At 43.8% G+C, this 17,899-nt stretch overlaps 1 protein-coding gene across 2 annotated transcripts in view; it reads left to right on the forward strand.

Moving 5' to 3' along the window:
• ghdc (GH3 domain containing) overlaps positions 1–17,245 on the forward strand; it is a 42,670-nt gene extending 25,425 nt beyond the window's left edge. For both annotated transcript variants that reach the window (XM_060848983.1, XM_060848984.1), the window contains exons 6-9: positions 10,178–10,249; positions 10,357–10,490; positions 15,230–15,318; positions 16,094–17,245. In XM_060848983.1, coding sequence (XP_060704966.1) covers positions 10,178–10,249; positions 10,357–10,490; positions 15,230–15,318; positions 16,094–16,315 — 517 coding nt within the window. In that variant the 3' untranslated portion in view covers positions 16,316–17,245. The remainder of the gene's footprint in view (positions 1–10,177; positions 10,250–10,356; positions 10,491–15,229; positions 15,319–16,093) is intronic.
• Positions 17,246–17,899: the final 654 nt, after the last annotated feature.

The raw sequence follows: 17,899 nt of genomic DNA on the forward strand, positions 1-17,899 counted from the left end.
TTCGGGCAAAAGCCCTTCATCAGGAATAAAGGCAGAGAGCCTGAAGCGTGGAGAGATAAGCGAGAGGAGGGTGGGGGTGGGGAGAAAGTAATATAGAGTACAATAGGTGAGTGGGGGAGGGGATGAAGGTGATAGGTCACGGAGGAGGGTGGAGTGGATAGGTGGAAAAGAAGATAGGCAGGTAAGATAAGTCATGAGAATACTGCTGAACTGGAAATTTGGAACTAGGGTGAGGTGGGGGAAGGGGAAATGAGGAAACTGTTGAAGTCCACATTGATGCCCTGGGGTTGAAGTGTTCCAAGGCAGAAGATGAGGCGTTCTTCCTCCAGGCTTCTGGTGGTGAGGGGGCGGCGGTGAAGGAGGCCCAGGACCTCCATGTCCTCGGCAGAGTGGGAGGGGGGAGTTGAAATGTTGGGCCACAGGATGGTGTGGTTGGTTGGTGCGGGTGTCCTGGAGATGTTCCCTAAACTGCTCTGCTAGGAGGCGTCCAGTCTCCCCAGTGTAGAGGAGACTGCATCGGAAGCAACGGATACAATAAATAATATTAGTGGATGTGCAGGTAAAACCTTGATGGATGTGGAAGGCTCCTTTAGGGTTTTGGGAGGAGGTGTGAGTGCAGGTTTTACGATTCCTGCGTTGGCATGGGAAGGTGCCAGGATGGGAGGGTGGGTTGTAGAGGGGCGTGGACCTGACCACGTAGTCACGGAGGGAACGGTCTTTGCGGAAGGCGGAAAGGGGTGGGGAGGGAAATATATCCCTGGTGGTGGGGTCTTTTTGGAGGTGGCAGAAATGTCAGCGGGTGATTTGGTTCATGCGAAGGTTGGTAGGGTGGAAGGTCAGCACCAAGGGCGTTCTGTCCTTGTTACGGTTGGAGGGGTGGGGTCTGAGGGCGGAGGTGCGGGATGTGGACGAGATGCGTTGGAGGGCATCTTTAACCACGTGGGAAGGGAAATTGTGGTCTCTAAAGAAGGAGGCCATCTGGTGTGTTCTGTGGTGGAACCGGTCCTCCTGGGAGCAGATACGGTGGAGGCAGAGGAATTGGGAATACGGGATGGCATTTTTGAAAGAGATATGGTGGGAAGAGGTGTAATCCAGGTAGCTGTGGGAGTCGGTGGGTTTGTAAAAAATGTCAGTGTCAAGTCGGTCATCATTAATGGAGATGGAGAGGTCCAGTAAGGGGAGGGAGGTGTCAGAGATGGTCCAGGTAAATTTAAGGTCAGGGTGGAATGTGTTGGTGAAGTTGATGAATTGCTCAACCTCCTCGCGAGAGCACGAGGTGGCGACAATGCAGTCATCATTATAGCGGAGGAAGAGGTGGGGAGTGGTGCCGGTGTAATTACGGAAGATTGACTGTTCTACGTAGCCAACAAAGGGACAGGCATAGCTGGGGCCCACAGGTGTGCCCATGGCTACCCCTTTGGTCTGGAGGAAGTGGGAGGATTCGAAGGAGAAATTGTTAAAGGTGAGGACCAGTTCGGCCAAATGAATGAGAGTGTCGGTGGAAGGGTACTGTTGGGGACGTCGGGAGAGGAAAAAAACGGAGGGCTTGGAGGCCCTGGTCATGGCGGATGGAGGTGTAGAGGGATTGGATATCCATGGTGAAGATGAGGCATTGGGGGCCGGGGAAACGGAAGTCTTCGAGGAGGTGGAGGGCGTGGGTGGTGTCTCGAACGTATGTGGGGAGTTCCTGGACTAGGGGGGATAGGACAGTGTCGAGGTAGGTAGAGATGAGTTCAGTGGGGCAGGAGCATGCTGACACAATGGGTCAGCCAGGGTGGTCAGGCTTGTAGATCTTGGGAAGGAGGTAGAATCTGGCAGTGCCGGGTTCCCGGACTATGAGGTTGGAAGCTGTGGGTGGGAGATCTCCTGAGGTGATGAGGTTCTGTATGGTCTGGGAGATGATGGTTTGGTGATGGAGGGTGGGGTCATGGTCGAGGGCCCGGTGGAAGAGATGTCCTCGAGGTGGCGTTTGGCTTCAGCGGTGTAGAGGTCAGTGCACCCTTTATCTGCTGGCTTGACGGTGAGGTTGGGATTGGAGCAGAGGGATCGGAGGGCTGCGCGTTGTGAGAGTGAGAGGTTGGAGTGGGGTAGACAGGTTGAGGTGGTTAATGTCCCAGTGGCAGTTGGAAATGAAGAGGTCGAGGGCAGGTAATAGGCCAATGCGGGGTGTCCAGGTGGATGCAGTGTGTTGGAGGTGGGCAAAGGGGTCCTCGGAAGGTGGGCAGGAGTCCTGATTGTGAAAGTAAGCTCGGAGGCAGACACGACGGAAGAATTGTTCGACGTCACGGTGTGTATTAAATTCATTGATGCGTGGACGGAGGGGGATGAAGGTGAGTCCTTTGCTGAGGACTGATCGTTCGCCCTCAGTGAGGGGGAAAGGTCTGGAGGGATGGTGAAAACTCGACAGGGCTGGGAGCTGGGACCTGGTGTGGGTGTGGAGCTGGGAGTTGGGGCTGAGCCGGTAACTAGAGTGGGTGTGATGGTGGGGGGAATGGGGGTGGAGTCATGAGCAGGCGTGGTGTGAGATCATCGGGTGATAGAACAGAGTGAGGAATACAGAGGAATCTCGATTATCTGGCATTCAATTCACCGAATTTCCGATGCTCTGAACAAGGTCTCAAGGTCCCAGTGCGTGGCTAACTATGCTATTCAGCATCGATTTTCTGGCATTCAATTAACCAAACAAAATACTCCCTGCCTGGGTCCTTCAGATAATCAAGGTTCCTCTGTGCAAAGTTACAGCTGCACAAAATCCAAGATTTAATATTAGATTTGAAATTGAGAGGTCCTTTCAGAAGTCTAATAACAGCGGGGTATGTGTGATTAAACTTTTGTATCTCCTCCCTGATGGAAGAGGGTGGAAGCGATTATAACCAGGACGGGAGAGGTCTTTGATGTTACCAAGGCAGCAGGAAATGTAGATGGAGTTAATGGATGGCTTTCAATTGAAATAACCAAAACATGCCGATGTAAAGTTACCGTGGTCCCAGAGTATCATAGGGTTGCTCTGTCATTAGAGAGGGATGACTGGTGTTGGTTTAACTAAAGGGTCACCACACCTTGGGGCAAGGATGAGAAGGTGGGACCTTTGTGGTAACCTCAGGCAGTCTGGAAATAGAACTCTTGCTGTTAGCTTCACACTGCATTAGAAACCAGCTGTCTGACCAACTGAGCTAACTGACTCCCTGCATTCTGATGTAGTCTTCTGGCAGTGGCCCTTTACAAATCCATTCAAGGGAATTCTCCACGCCGGCTTCATCCGTGTGTGTTGGCGAGTTACTGTGTTATACAGAAAAACGTAACAGAACCACACAATGTCTTTTTTCCCCTGGCATTCATTCAGAGTTACTGGAAAGTACTGAAAATCAGAATTGTCACTTGTTTTTATTCTTGTGTCACTCACCTCCCCACTCCGGTTCCTCCCCCAGCCCCAGCCCCAGCCCCAGCCCCTTGCATTTAACTGTCATAGAATTCCTACAGTGTGGAAGCAGGCCCTTCGGCCCAACAAGTCCATACTGACCCTCTGAAGAGTAACCCACCTAGATCCATTCCCCTACCCTATTATCCTATTTTTACCCCTGACTAATGTTCCTACCCTACACATCCCTGAACACTAGGGGAAATTTAGCATGGCCAATTCACCTAACCTGCACATCTTCGGACTGTGGGAGGAAACCAGAGCACCAAGAGGAAGCCCATGCAGACATTGGGAGAATGTGCAAACTCCACTTAGACGGTCGGCCGAGACTGGAATCTGTCTTTGTGAAGTTTGCACGTTCTCCCTGTGTCTGCATGGATTTTTTCCCAAAGTCCAAAGATGTGCAAAATAGGTGAATTGGCCGTGCTAAATTGCCCATAGTGTTCAGGGATGTGTAGGTTAGGTACATTAGTCTGGTAAATATAGGATAATAGGGTGGGGGAAATGGATTTGGGTGGGTTACTCTTTGGAAGGTTGGTGTGGACTTGTTGGGCCGAAGGGCCTGTTTCCACACTGTAGGGATTCTGTGACTGTTAACTGCAAGGGGGTGGGGGAGTGAGTTCTAAAGTCTGGTATTGTCCAGAAAGGCACTTAGTGAAGGATCATGCTGGAGTTGGCTTTTACTCAGTCTTCTACTTATTTATAGAGTGCAGTACTCAATCACATCAGTTTCAATAAATGTCCCTTCATATGAGCTGAAGTGAAACTCCAGTTAAAGAAGCATTAGCACAAAATTAGACTCCATAATATGCTATCAAAGTGCACAGAGTTTACCTCAGGGCAGCTTGTGTTGGGGCTTTTCTACCTGTATGGCTTGGCTTACAAATGGTCGCCTCACATCACTTTATCCATCCATAGAGCTATGTTGCTGCAGTGCTGTCTATCGGCTTCACTGATATTATTGTTATCATATTTTAAAGTATTACCTAGCCTCTTGAGTCTCCATGTAGGAAATTACATCTAGTTATCATTCACTAAGTGTGTATGAACAATACATTTAACATTATTAGCTGCTCCCTGAACAATGTTTAAAGTGTTAATAACATACAGCAATTGAGAAAGTGGACTAATAAGTTTAGTTGCTCCATCTTTTTCCATTTCAAGTCTAGTTACTCATTATGTCTTATTGTGTCAGAGGTTTAGATTTCATTTAAGCTTTCGGGTTTGAACAGGAAGGCAATTGAGAGATTCAGGATGGTTATAACATAGAACATAGAAAAATACAGCGCAGTATTTACCTTTGGCCCTCGATGTTGCGCCGATCCAACCCACCTAACCTACACTAGCCCACTATCCTCCATATGCCTATCCAATGCCCGTTTAAATGCCCATAAAGAGGGAGAGTCCACTACTGTTACTGGCAGGGCATTCCATGAACTCACGACTCGCTGAGTAAAGAATCTACCCCTAACATCTGTCCTATACCTACCACCCCTTAATTTAAAGCTATGCCCCCTCATAATAGCTGACTCCATACATGGAAAAAGGGTTGACCATGAGAACCTATCTAAACCCCTAATCATCTTGTACATCTCTATGAAGTCACCGCTAAACCTTCTTTTCTCCAATGAAAACAGCCCCAAGTGCCTCAGCCTTGATTGTGTGACATCTCTCTCTCCCAAGGCTATAAAGCAGGCTTTGTTGATCAGACTGTTCTTCCCTCCTATTTATACTGATAAGGCAGAACAGCAAATACAACAGTCGAGAAATTCAGCTGCACTGTGCCTGATTTTCAGACAATAATCAAGCTAAGCTTCTCTGAAGGGAGATTGTCGAGCTTGGATTAGTAACCCAGAGCCATCTGGAGAGTGGGTTCAAATCTCATGGCAGCTGGTGGTGGAATTCACTAATAAACCTGAAATATAAGCTTATTGTGAATGAATATTCCAATGTTGACATTTTAGTTCTAAAGTAGAGTTAAATAGGCTTTTGGTTTTTAATTCTATGAAAGTGACTTTTTTTATAAGGGTCAGGAACTCATCTTTTAGCAGGGGGTCAAACCAGCATTCCCAAGAAATTAAGTGACCTAACCTAAATGACTTGACAAGCTGCCTGGAGAGAGAAAGGCTAAAGTGTTTACTAAGTTGAACTTTTACGACCCAGAGAAAGTGTAATAGATGGAGAGGTCAGAAGCAGGTTTGCTTCAGAAGAAACAATCCATGCCAGCAGATGGGTTTTATAGCAGCTTTAAAGTGATTTTAAAAAGGCACATACAGAATTCCTACAGTGTGGAAGCAGACCATTCAGCCCATTGAGTCCACCCCAACCCTCCGAAGAACATCTCACCCAGACCACAGACCAATATCCCTGTAACCCACCTAACCTGCACATCCTGGACAATTTAGCATGGCCGATCACCCAATCTGCACATCCTGCACATAATGAACAACTTAGCATGGCCAATCCACCTAACCTGCACATCTTTGGATTTGGGAGGAAAACCGAGTACGTGAAGTTAACCCACACAGGGAGAATGTGCAAACCCGACACAGTCACCAGAGGGTGGAATCGAACCTAGGTTCCTGGTGTTGTGAGGCAGCAGTGCTAACCACTGAGCTACCATGTCGCCCTAGAAATTGTGTCTTTTTCTTTCCTGAAAACTTTGAGAAAGGTCAGAGAGTTAGCCTGGGTTTCCACCTCAGAGAGACTGAGAGAATCATATCTGGTGCATGTGTAGGAAATCACTGAAAGGAAACCCTTGCGATTTCGTCAGTTAAGTAAGAAATGAAAGTGCGATAAAGGAGTGATACCTAGCTGAGATTTGGTATCAGAATCAAGCAATTGTTATGGTGCAGAAGACAGCCATTCAGCCCAACATGTCTGTACTAGCTCTTTGAACATTTTAACCTAGTGCCATTCTCGATCTGTTTACAAGTGGGAACAGTTTCTCCCTATCACAACAGAAATTGCTGGATAAACTCAGGTCTGGCAGCACTGTGGAGAGAAATCAGGGTTAACATTTTGGATCCAGTGACCCTTCCTCAGGACCAGAGCTTCTCCCTATTCTGTCCACATTAAATCTCCCAATTTTTGCTTTGAACTGAACTGTCTGCTCCTTGAAAATATTTTTTTAAACATGTTCTGCACTGTTTCCAATACACTCACATCCTTCCCATAGTGCCGTGCCCAGAACTATATACAATACTCCTGTTGAAGTATAACCTGTATCTAGCGTACGTTTAAAATCACAACACCAGGCTATTGTCCAACAGGTGTATTTGGAAGCACTAGCTTTCAGAGCGCTGCTCCTTCATCAGATAGCTGTGGAACAGGATCATCAGACACAGAATTTCTGCAGAAACTGGATGTCTGTGTCGATATGCACTATCTTCTTGGAGAGCCTCTTCACTTTTGTAATCTTTTACTATAAATTCTGTGCTACCTGATGAAGGAGCAGCGCTTCAAAAGCTAGTGCTTCCTGGTAAACCTGTTGGGCTATCACCTGGTGTTATGTGATTTTTTTAAACTTTGTCCACACCAGTCCAACACTGGCTCCTCCACATCTTGTATAAGTTTATCATAATCTCCTTGCCCCTGTACTGTATGCCCCTACTTATAAAATCCTAGAATACTGTATGCTTTACTAACAGCTCTCTCTATCTGTCCTGCCACCATTGATGACTTTTGTACATATGCACCAGATCTTTTTGCTGCACATAGTTTAGAATTTTGCATTTATTTCACATTGTCTCTTCATGTTCTCTGTGTTGCCTCAACTTCTTGCATTGAACTTCAGCTGCCATCTATCTCCATCGATGTATCAATGTCCTTTCGAAGTTCTACACTGTCCTCCTTACAATTCTCCCTGACACTGAGTCATCTGTAACTTTGAAATTGTCCCCTGTACATCAAGGTCTAGACAATTTATGTATTTCAAGAAAACAATGGTGGCACAGTGACTCCGTGGTTAGCACTGCTGCCTCACAGCGCCAGGACGCTGGTTTGATTTCAGGCTCGACCGACTGTCTGTGTGGAGTTTGCATATTCTTACCCCGTGTCTGTGTGAGTTTCTTCCCGAAGTCCAAAGATGTGCAAATTAGGTGAATTGGCCATGCTAAATTGCCCATAGTGTTCAGGGATATGTAGGTTAGGTGCATTAGTCAGGGGAAATGTAGAGCAATATGGTAGGGAAATGTGTCTGGGTGGGACACTCTTCAGAGAGTCAGTGTGAATTTGTTGGGCCAAAGGGCCTGTTTCTACACTGTAGGAATTCTATGCAAAGCAAGAGTTTAAATCATGACCTGTAGGAGACTCTGTTTCCTTCTTCCACCCCAAAAATACCTGGTAACATTGTTCTGTTTTCTAAACCTATACAAGTTGTGGAGCAGCTGGTCTTGGATTGGTGTGGACAAAGTTAGAAATCACACAACACCAGGTTAGAATCCAACAGATTTATTTGGATTTGAACTGAGGTCTCTGGAACATGTCCAGGGTCTCCAGATTAACAGTCCAGTGATAATACCACACTGCTGTCGCCTCCCCTGATTTGCTGTTGAAAACCCCATGACTTTGCTACATCAAAAGTTGACTATTTGCACACTTGACTGCTGACTTCCATTCCTCCAACCTCTATAGGTCTGTTCATCCAAAGTGCTCCAGTTATACCTTCATCTGCACACAGTCCTGTTTCACCCATCACCGCCCTGTCCTCTTTGACCAATATTGACTGCTGGTCTCTCAACAAATTTATTTCCTAAAGTGCTCAGCCTTATAATCGAAGTTCTTCAGAATCTTTTATATTTCTGTAATCACCTCTAGATGAGTGAGCCTCTTCCCCCAAATTGTTCTTTCCTTTGTCGTTGGTTTGTCACTGCTATCCACGTTGCTGCACTCCCTTTTATCTGTAACCTTCCTCACTGTGGCACTCTATCAAACACCTTCTGGACACCTTGTACACCACGTGACCAGAGTAACCTCAAAGAACCTTTTCCAGAAAAAGCTCTATTCTAGTTCATTATGTGTGATGTTGCTTGTGCTTGAACACTTTGACCAACATATGTATTAAAAACACTTTGCCAAGCACTTTTGTCAGTGAGACAGACAAAGGGACGCAGGATTTGCTTTGTGGTTGAACTGATTTTTTTTAACAGGAAATTCCATATTTAAAGACACCATGTGAGCATTTCCCAACTTCCCAGCACAGCGGCTCAGTGGTGAGCACTGCTGCCTCACAGCGCCAGGGACCCAGGTTCAATTCCAGCCTCGGGCAACTGTCTGTGTGGAGTTTGCACATTCTCCCCGTGTCTGCATGGGTTTCCTCCTGGTGCTCCGGTTTCCTCCCACAGTCCAAAGCTGTGCAGGTTAGGTGAACTGGCCATGCTAAATTGCCCATAGTGTTAGGTGCATTAGTCAAAGGGAAATGGTTCTGGGTGGGTTTCTCTTTGGAGGGTGGGTGTGGATGTGTTGGGCCAAAGGGCCTGTTTCCACACTGTAGGGAATCTAATCTAATCTAATATTTGCTGTCCATCTAGCTCTGTCTGTCTGAGAAAGGATATTATCCACATTGATCCACACATTTGAGCTGGGTGGTTGGAAACTCCTTCCTTTCTGATGTAGAACTATCTCTCTTCCACAAAAGTGGGTCTTGCAGGTCAGGGTCATCTTGAGTTGTCACATGCTCTTCTGCCACAAGTCTCGTTGCGACTTTTCACTGAGCGAGTGGGTCATTGCTGTGGGTCTGGAGTCACATGTTTCCTTCCCTAAATGGCATTAGTGAACCAGATGAGTTTTTCCAATAATCCATTCAAATTCCACCATCTGCTTTAGCAGGATTTGAACTGAGGTCTCTGGAACATGTCCAGGGTCTCCAGATTAACAGTCCAGCGATAATATCACTTGGCAGTCACCTCCCCTGATTTGCTGTGGAAAGCCCCATGACTTTGTTACATCAAGAGTTGACTATTTATGCACTTGACTGCTGGCCTGCATTCCTCCAACCTCTATAGGTCTGTTCATCCAAAATGCCCCAGTTATACCTTAATCTGCACACAGTTCTGTTCAGCCATTACCTCCCGTCCTCTTTGACCTCTCGACAAAGCTCTCAGCCTTACAATTGAAGTTCTTCAGAACCTTTTATATTTCTGCAATCACCTCTAGATTGAGTGTCTTCATCCAAATTGTTCTTCACTTTGTCGTTGGTTTCTGCACCACAGAGCACGTTTCTACACTAAAAGCATAGCACAGATACAAGATGTTTCTCTTCTAAATGTTAGATTTTGTGCAGTGCAATGGGATGCTAATGAGGCAAGATCTCAGCAGAGATATAGACTGTGGTTTATCTCTCATTTGCCATTTAGGGTAAAGAGAAACCTACCACCATCTCAGTCTCTACACTCCACTGTGCAAGAGAGGACAGATCTTTCAGCCGTTCTTATTGCAGTGTGCAACTGCATTTGAGCATTCAATGTAGCACTCATCACTTTCTGCAAATATTTGTGCAAAGCTTTCAAATTATTCTGGCAATGAATCTTCATTCAGGTTAGGCTTTATTTCATCAGTTTGATCCATTTATATTCTTCTGTGTAACTGGCTGACTCAACACTATCCAGTGTTCAAGGGCTGGCAGTGATGGTGGCATAGTATAAAATAGCGTTCTTTTGCAGTTTAAATAAAACTGAACTTCAAAACTGAACTTCAACATGTTCCTGTTCTTTCATGTGATGCCCATGTATGTATGTGATGTGCTTTGATTTGTTTCAGATATCGGATGGGGGATATCATCAAAGTAGTGGGTTTTCACAATCAGTGCCCAGTCATTGAATTTAAATACAGGTGCTTGGCTTAATTTTTAACTTCATTATCATCTATTTATTTTGTTCCCTGCACATTATTTTCTTGAATTTCTAAACCTGGGCATTTGTTCCTTTTCGCATTGTCAGATGGGGCCAGTTGTTAAATGTCAGAGGAGAGAAAATCCTGGAGGAAGCCTTTTATCGAACACTACAGCGGGCTGTTAGCCTGTGGCCTGGGGCAGTGCTGCTTGATTACTGTTGTGTAGAGAGTGGCCTTTTAGGTAAGAAAATGCCAACATACCTACTTGGTATCTGCTGCAACTAAAGGTTCTGGAGTCACAGTTGAATTGAGGGGTTGTACCATCTGTCTAATTTTATAAGTCTGCCTCCTGTCTGAAACTCTGCGTCTTAAGAACATAACTAGGAGCAGGTGTAGACAATTCAGCCCCTCCAACGTGCTCCTCCATTCAATGCAATCGTGGCTCATCTCATGTTGGCCTCACCTCCACTTTCCTGCCCACTCTTGATAATCCTTTGAAATTTTTCAGGGTCTTCCTTAATTCGTGATGTTATCCCTTAGCATTTGATGGCAAGCTAAGTTTATTTTTGAAGAGATTTGAGAAGGAGCTTGGCTCTTACAGTCTGTTCACTCTTTAACCTTTGACACTAGGGGACAAACCCACCCAAATGGAGTGAAAGAAAGATGAGCATCTTTCTCTGACAGATCTCGTGCTATAAAGCTAGTGAGATTTGGCCAGCTCCTGTGGGTCACTGCCCAGTATTGCCAGGGGTAATGTAGTATTCGATGGTCATTGATCAGTCTGGAGTGTGCATTGGAAATTTTACTAGTACAGTAAGAGGTAACCTGTGATGTTGTGGGTATGGCACATTGTTTGCTTAGAAGACAAAACTTAACGCAAAAGCAAAATACAGCAGCTACTGGAAATCTGAAATATAAACAGAAACTGATGGAAATACTGAAGGTCAGGCAACAGCTGTGGAAAGACAAAGAGAGTTAATAGTTCAGGTTGGTGATCTCTCACCAAAACATATTGATTCCATGTCTGCATTGTCCTGTAATTGACCTGGGACTGCCTTGGCACAGAAGCTTAGTGGCAAATGAACTAGAATGGTCCACTGCCCAGCACTGAACATTCTTCACCTTTGATGAGCATAAACCAATTCATCATAAAGTGGTCATTGGTTTGATATGTCCCTTATTTCAAGCTGTTCATATAATGTGAGTCTTACCAGACAACAGGAGGTTGAGTTTCCATCTGAAGACGATGGGAGCACTGCAATGCATATGTGATAACCCATCAACCACTTGTGTGAAGTTGTGGTGGTTCTGAGGGACAGTTTGCATGAAAGATTCTCATTGTGGTTAATAACTGAGACCACATTGTCTCCAGCAGTGCATCTTTATCATATGCAAGTCTATCTTGCCTTGCTCCACCTGTCTGTTATCTGGGAATGAGATTATGGCCAGTCATTCACTTTTTATTACTATTCAATTTGATGGGTTATTTGATTGTACTGAACTTGAATGTTTCTGGAAAGTGTTACAGTTTGTCAAAGTTTTATATCTCTCATTTGGACATTTGCAAGAATAAAGGGGAACAACTTTCTCTTTTACAAAGCATGAGATGAGAGTGCTAGTCATTGGCAGAGGCCTCTGATTGGTTAAAATGATACCATGGAGAATGTATTAGTTAGATTTACACACGTTGCACTTGTTTTAACTTACTAAATAGGTGTCAGTCATTCGCTGATTTATTCTTACAGCAGTGCCTTGACCAAACAGAGTCAACCTACCTGGTTTGAATTTAAGCAAAACTTGGCACTTACCTGTCAGAAATCACTCTCCAAAACAATGCCTCTACCAGAGCTCTACTTTGTCAACCAATTCAGCACAGGTGTAAAAAAAGAAAGTTTTTTATTCAATGTTGTTCTTGTGGATTTCCTAATCCATGCAAAGCAAAAAGCTTTGACAAAATCTGACTTTTTTTTTCAAAATCCAATTTGCACAGCAGCATCAAAGAGATTCCAAGATTACATCAAGAAAGGCAAATATTTGGCCACCTTAGTTTGTTGGACGTGGGGCCAAGTCAGACTTTCAATATCAAGAGAAGATCTGTGAGATTCAAGCCAAGAGTAACTGACGATAAACCCACTCTTAAATTTATACCCCATTCACTGTTAGAACTGCTTGTTTCTCTAAGCAAAACAAATCAAATTAGGTTACATTGTTCAGTTAAAATGCAGCAGATGGGACTGGAAAGATGCAGTGGCAGAAGTAAGGCTGTGAAGGTGCTGAAAAGCAATTTGTGGTTAGTTCTGTCATTCATACTTCAAGCATTGATTTAGATGTGTGTTTGTGACATTCATATCAATGCTGACTGTGCATCAGTCACCCTCCAATTCTCCCTGAGTAAAGTACCACCCTAACTCTGAAGCTAGTGTCTAAATCAGGCACTGTCCGAATGCCTCAATTCTTGTCTTGTGTGGATACAGCTCTTATCGATATGATGAATATCACGGTTTTCTTTTCTATGACAGGGGTTACCAGATTTCTGAAGCTGAATCCTGAAACTCAGTGAGTTGCATATGGCTGCAGGTTATGAGAGCCTCTTTCTGTTTACAAGCACAAGGGTCTGCATAATGTGAATGAAACATTCATGGACCACAACACCAACAACAACTTGTGTCTATATAGCGTTCCAATGAAATAAGTTGATCCAAAGCGTTTCATACGAGAGAAGGAGAGAGAAAGAAATACCTCAGGAAAGAGAGAGAAAAATCCCAGAGAGGAGAAATAAAATTGCAGAGAAAGAGAGAGAGAGAGGAAAAAAGAAGAGAGAGAGAGAGAAAATTCCCAGGGCTGGATATAGAGAGAGTGAGTGTCAGGAATGTCAGCAAACAAAGTTTGATGCTGAGCCTTAGAAAATGGTACGGTCACTGACCAATCTTTTGATCAAAGAATTCAAGTTTTAAGGAGCCCATTTAAATATGCAAAAGAGGCATAGATGATTAAGGAGGGAATTCTGGAATTTAGGATTTTGGCAACATAACACCAATGACGAAGATTAGGTGAACTTATGAGACTAGAATTGTAGAGTTGCAGAGAGCAAGGGGTGTTGTTTGAGAGATTTCTGGTTAGAAATGGTGCCTGAAACTCCAGAAATGCTGGGGAGTCTTGAACTCCGTCCTGAAAGATTGTAGACCCAGCCAACTTCCACGCAAACAGACCACTTCACCACAAGGTCACAGGACAACCTCAAACCAGCAAATTTCTAACACCCTGCAGGGAACAGTGCATAGATTGTCTCAGACTCATGCTGCCCTTTGTCAGGCTTTTCATATAGACTATTAATACTGGGCTCCAGAAACAATACACTGAAGTCAATGTTTGCTTTTGATGTGGTGTGTTCAAACACTTGAGTGCACGATCCAGATGTATTCAAGTTCATTTCTACCTTTCTACATTTTAATAGTGCTTTCTTAAAAATCATTAAACATGCCACTTCTCAGCCCATTGGCGCATTACAACAGGATCTTGATCAGATGGGCCAATGGGCTGAGGAGTGGCAGATGGAGTTTAATTCAGATAATTGCGAGGTGCTGCATTTTGGGAAAGCAAATCTTAGCAGGACTTATACACTTAATGCTAAGCTTCTTGGGAGTGTTGCTGAACAAAGAGACCTTGGAATGCAGGTTCATAGCTCCTTGAAAGTGGAGTCGTAGGTAGATAGGATAGTGAAGAAGGCGTTTGGTATGCTTTCCTTTATTGGTCAGAGTATTGAGTACAGGAGTTGGGAGGTCATGTCGCAACTGTATGAGACATTGGTTAGGCCACTGTTGGAATATTGCTTACAGTTCTGGTCTCCTTCCTAACAAAGATGTTGTGAAACTTGAAAGGGTTCGGGAATGATTTACAAGGATGTTGCCAGGGTGGAGGATTTGAGCGATGGGGAGAGGCTGAACAGGCTGGGGCTGTTTTCCCTGGAGCGTTGGAGGCTGAGGGGTGACCTAATAGAGGTTTACAGAATTATGAGGGCATGGATAAGGTAAATAAGCAAAGTCTTTTCCCTGGGATCGGGGAGTCCAGAACTAGAGGGCATAGGTTTAGGGTGAGAGGAGAAAGATATATAAGAGACGTAAGGGACAATGTTTTCACACAGAGGGTGGTATGTGTATGGAATGAGCTGCCAGAGGAAATGCTGGAGGGTGGTACAATTGCAACATTTAAGGGATTTGGGCCAGGTACTGGCAGGTGGAACTAGATTGAGTTGGGATATCTGGTCGGCATGGATGGGTTGGACCGAAGGGTCTGTTTCCATGCTGTACACCTCTATGACTGACTTTAGAATGCCTTGGCAGTATATACTCACTACTGTCAACAGGATCCTTTTGTAAAAAAAATTAATGTATTTGTCAACATAATACATATGCCCAGCATTGCCTCCTCTGCCGACATCACCAGAAGTAAATTAACTGATCACTAATCTCATCTGGTACCTATGGGACCTTGCTATGTGTAAATTAACTGTTAACGTCTGATCACATGGCAGTGATTGCACTCCAACATTAATTAATATGTTGCAAATTACTTTGGGAGAACCTGGAGACCTGATAAAGCTCTTTATAATTGCAAGCATTCTCTTTCCTTCCATGTACCAATACATTCCTCTGGCTAAGTACTGTGTGAAACATTAAATTAGTGTATACAGCTACTTTTTTATTGAGGGAAAATTAATATTACTGAATATATTGATGAACTTTGGCAATTCAATGGCAGTGTCCCCCAATAAGAAATCAATAAGTAGAGTCTGGAACTCCCATGAGCTGCATTTATGGACATAACTGAACAAAGAAACCTGAAAAAAAATTACTGTAAAATTGGGCAGTCTGATTTTCCTTTATAGTTCTTTACTATCTATTGTAGAATGAAGTGTTGCAACACTGGGCAATGCTAACCTGTGCCGCGTATGTTGCTGATAATTGAAATTTCTTCTTACAGGACCATTTTGTGGCAGCTCAGATCCTCATTATGAGGTTTTTGTTGAAATAAAAGGTGTCAGAAACTTATCAGAGGATCAGCGTTACAAGGTGAGAGGCCACTTCTTATTGTCCTTTTTAGAAAGGGTTAATGCTTATTTAAAGTTGAAGTTGTTTTTCCTTCCTTTTGGGAATTATTAAGATGTTAAGGTGTGATGATAACCTCTGTCAACATAGAAATCAGAAGTCACACAACACCAGGTTATAGTCTAACAGGTTTAGTTGAAATCACAAGCTTTTGGAACACTGCTCCTTCGTCAGATGCTGAAGGAGCGGCACTCCAAAAGCTGGTGCTTCCAATTAAACCTGTTGGACTATAACCTGGTGTTGTGTGACTTCTGACTTTGTCCACCCCAGTCTAACACTGACACCTCCACAATATAGAAATCAGTAAACCCACATAAACTAAGCGTTTAAACCTGGCACTCTGTTGTTCTGAGTAACTCAAAACAATATCAGATGAAGGACTGGCAACCACCTGATGAAGGAGCGGTGCTCTGAAAGCTAGTGCTCCCAATTAAACCTGTTGGACTGTAACCTGGTGTTGTGCGATTTTTAACTCCGATGAAGGAGGTACAGTTAGCTCATTTTATGTGCAGTAAAGGAGATGGAGACATAGTCACTGGGCTTGATTCAATATCGCAGCTGGTGGAATTTAAATTCTGTTCTTAACACAATTAATGACAAATCTGGAATAGAAAGTTTGTCTCGAGTGGTGACTGTGAAATTATCCTCAATTGTGGTAGAAATCCACCTATTTCATCATTCTGCACAGTAACTTTTTTCTAGGATCACCTTAATGGCATTTTCTTTCCTATCTCAATAGCTGGATCAATGCCTTCAGGAGGATTCAGAGCTGTACCAGTCATTTCGACGCAAGGGTAGTATTGGACCAGTGAGGGTTCATATTGTGGCACCCGGCAGCTTCAAAGAGTTGATGGATTTTATCATTGCAAATGTAGGTGCTTCCTGCAATCAGTTCAATATGCATCGCATTCTGAGGAAAAAAGAATTTTTAGACTTTATTCAAAGAAAAGTAATTTCATGAAGTCTTTGCTCATACATTATATTTCTCTTAAATTTGACAGATTATGCATTTTTCTTCCTGAATCATTTCATTTTTAGGTTAGATTAGATTAGATTACTTACAGTGTGGAAACAGGCCCTTCGGCCCAACAAGTCCACACCGACTCGCCGAAGCGAAACCCACCCATACCCCTACATTTACCCCTTACCTAACACTACCGACAATTTAGCATCGCCAATTCACCTGACCCGCACATCTTTGGACTGTGGGAGGAAACCGGAGCACCCGGAGGAAACCCACGCAGACACGGGGAGAACGTGCAAACTCCACACAGTCTGTCGCCTGAGTCGGGAAATGAACCCGGGTCTCAGGCGCTGTGAGGCAGCAGTGCTAACCACTGTGCCACCGTTTCTTGGGATTAAAAACTCCACCTTTGAGTTGCAAAGGGAGATCACTCCCTGAATTTTACAATGTATTTAGTTCATGTTTCTTGTAGCAATTAACCATTGCATTGGGCGATGGTCAAACTGTGCAGATACAATAAGCAAGCCTAATGGAACAAATAATTCAGAGTTTTGCCAATATTCATTTATTTGTAATACAATGTGTAAATATGTGCATATATCCTCTGCACTGAAAATAATGTATTGGTTCTTCTCAAAAGAACTGAACTTCCTGTGTTTTAGCATCTTGTGAGATTGAAACCAAAAGAGAAAATGCTGGAAAATCTCAGCAGGTCTGGCAGCATCTGTAAGGAGAGAAAAGAGCTGACGTTTCGAGTCTAACTGATCCTTTGTCAAAGTTAAAAGAGATTGTGAGATTGATACTGTTCCCAGGATGTTGCTGAACTAAACCATTTTGAGAGAAATCAATTATTACTGTAAATAATCCCAATTTATTACCTTGTATATTTGACAGTGCTTTTATCTTCTGCAATAAAACCATTTTGCTTCTAACCTTCCACACACTGTGATTGATTAATTGAATTTACTTTCTCAGTTTGATTTTATAATTCCAGCATTTTACCCACTGCAAACTGCTCAGTTCTCTGTTGTCCAGGATTGCTGTAGGACATTGACTTTTCTACAACTGCAGTAAATGCTATTCTGGCGTCAACAGACAGCAAGGAGAGTAGTGTAGTGTGTGCTGTGCCTGATTCACCATCTCGGAGCATGGATCCAAGTTATTGAAGTGAGAATGACTCACAGCTCTGTAATTCAGACTTGTGATCGTTTGGATGACTGTCAATGCTCAACCAGTTGAGCTACTGATCACACCTGTGATTGTCTGGGATCTGTACCAATGTTGTGGTAATGAGTTATTTTTCCAGAACAGACTGTCATGTGCTTTATGTAGGTATACAATTGTAACCTGATACAATGGTTCCTTTGAGTTTGAGTGTTTTAATTTCTAGAGGATAGGTTTGTTTAGCTATTAATCTGGCTTGGCTTGTCATTTATGGGACAGTACAGTCTAATTCATCAAAAACAGTTCATTCTGGCTATCGATAACACCTAAGAGTTAATTAGAAGGCAGTTGATATTTTTTCGGGCAGTTGTTACCTTGTTGAGATTTCTGACTTGTGTCAGGTAATAAACAGAAAAT

The sequence above is a fragment of the Hemiscyllium ocellatum genome, chromosome 32, assembly GCF_020745735.1.
Source record: "Hemiscyllium ocellatum isolate sHemOce1 chromosome 32, sHemOce1.pat.X.cur, whole genome shotgun sequence".
Lineage (NCBI taxonomy): Eukaryota > Metazoa > Chordata > Chondrichthyes > Orectolobiformes > Hemiscylliidae > Hemiscyllium > Hemiscyllium ocellatum.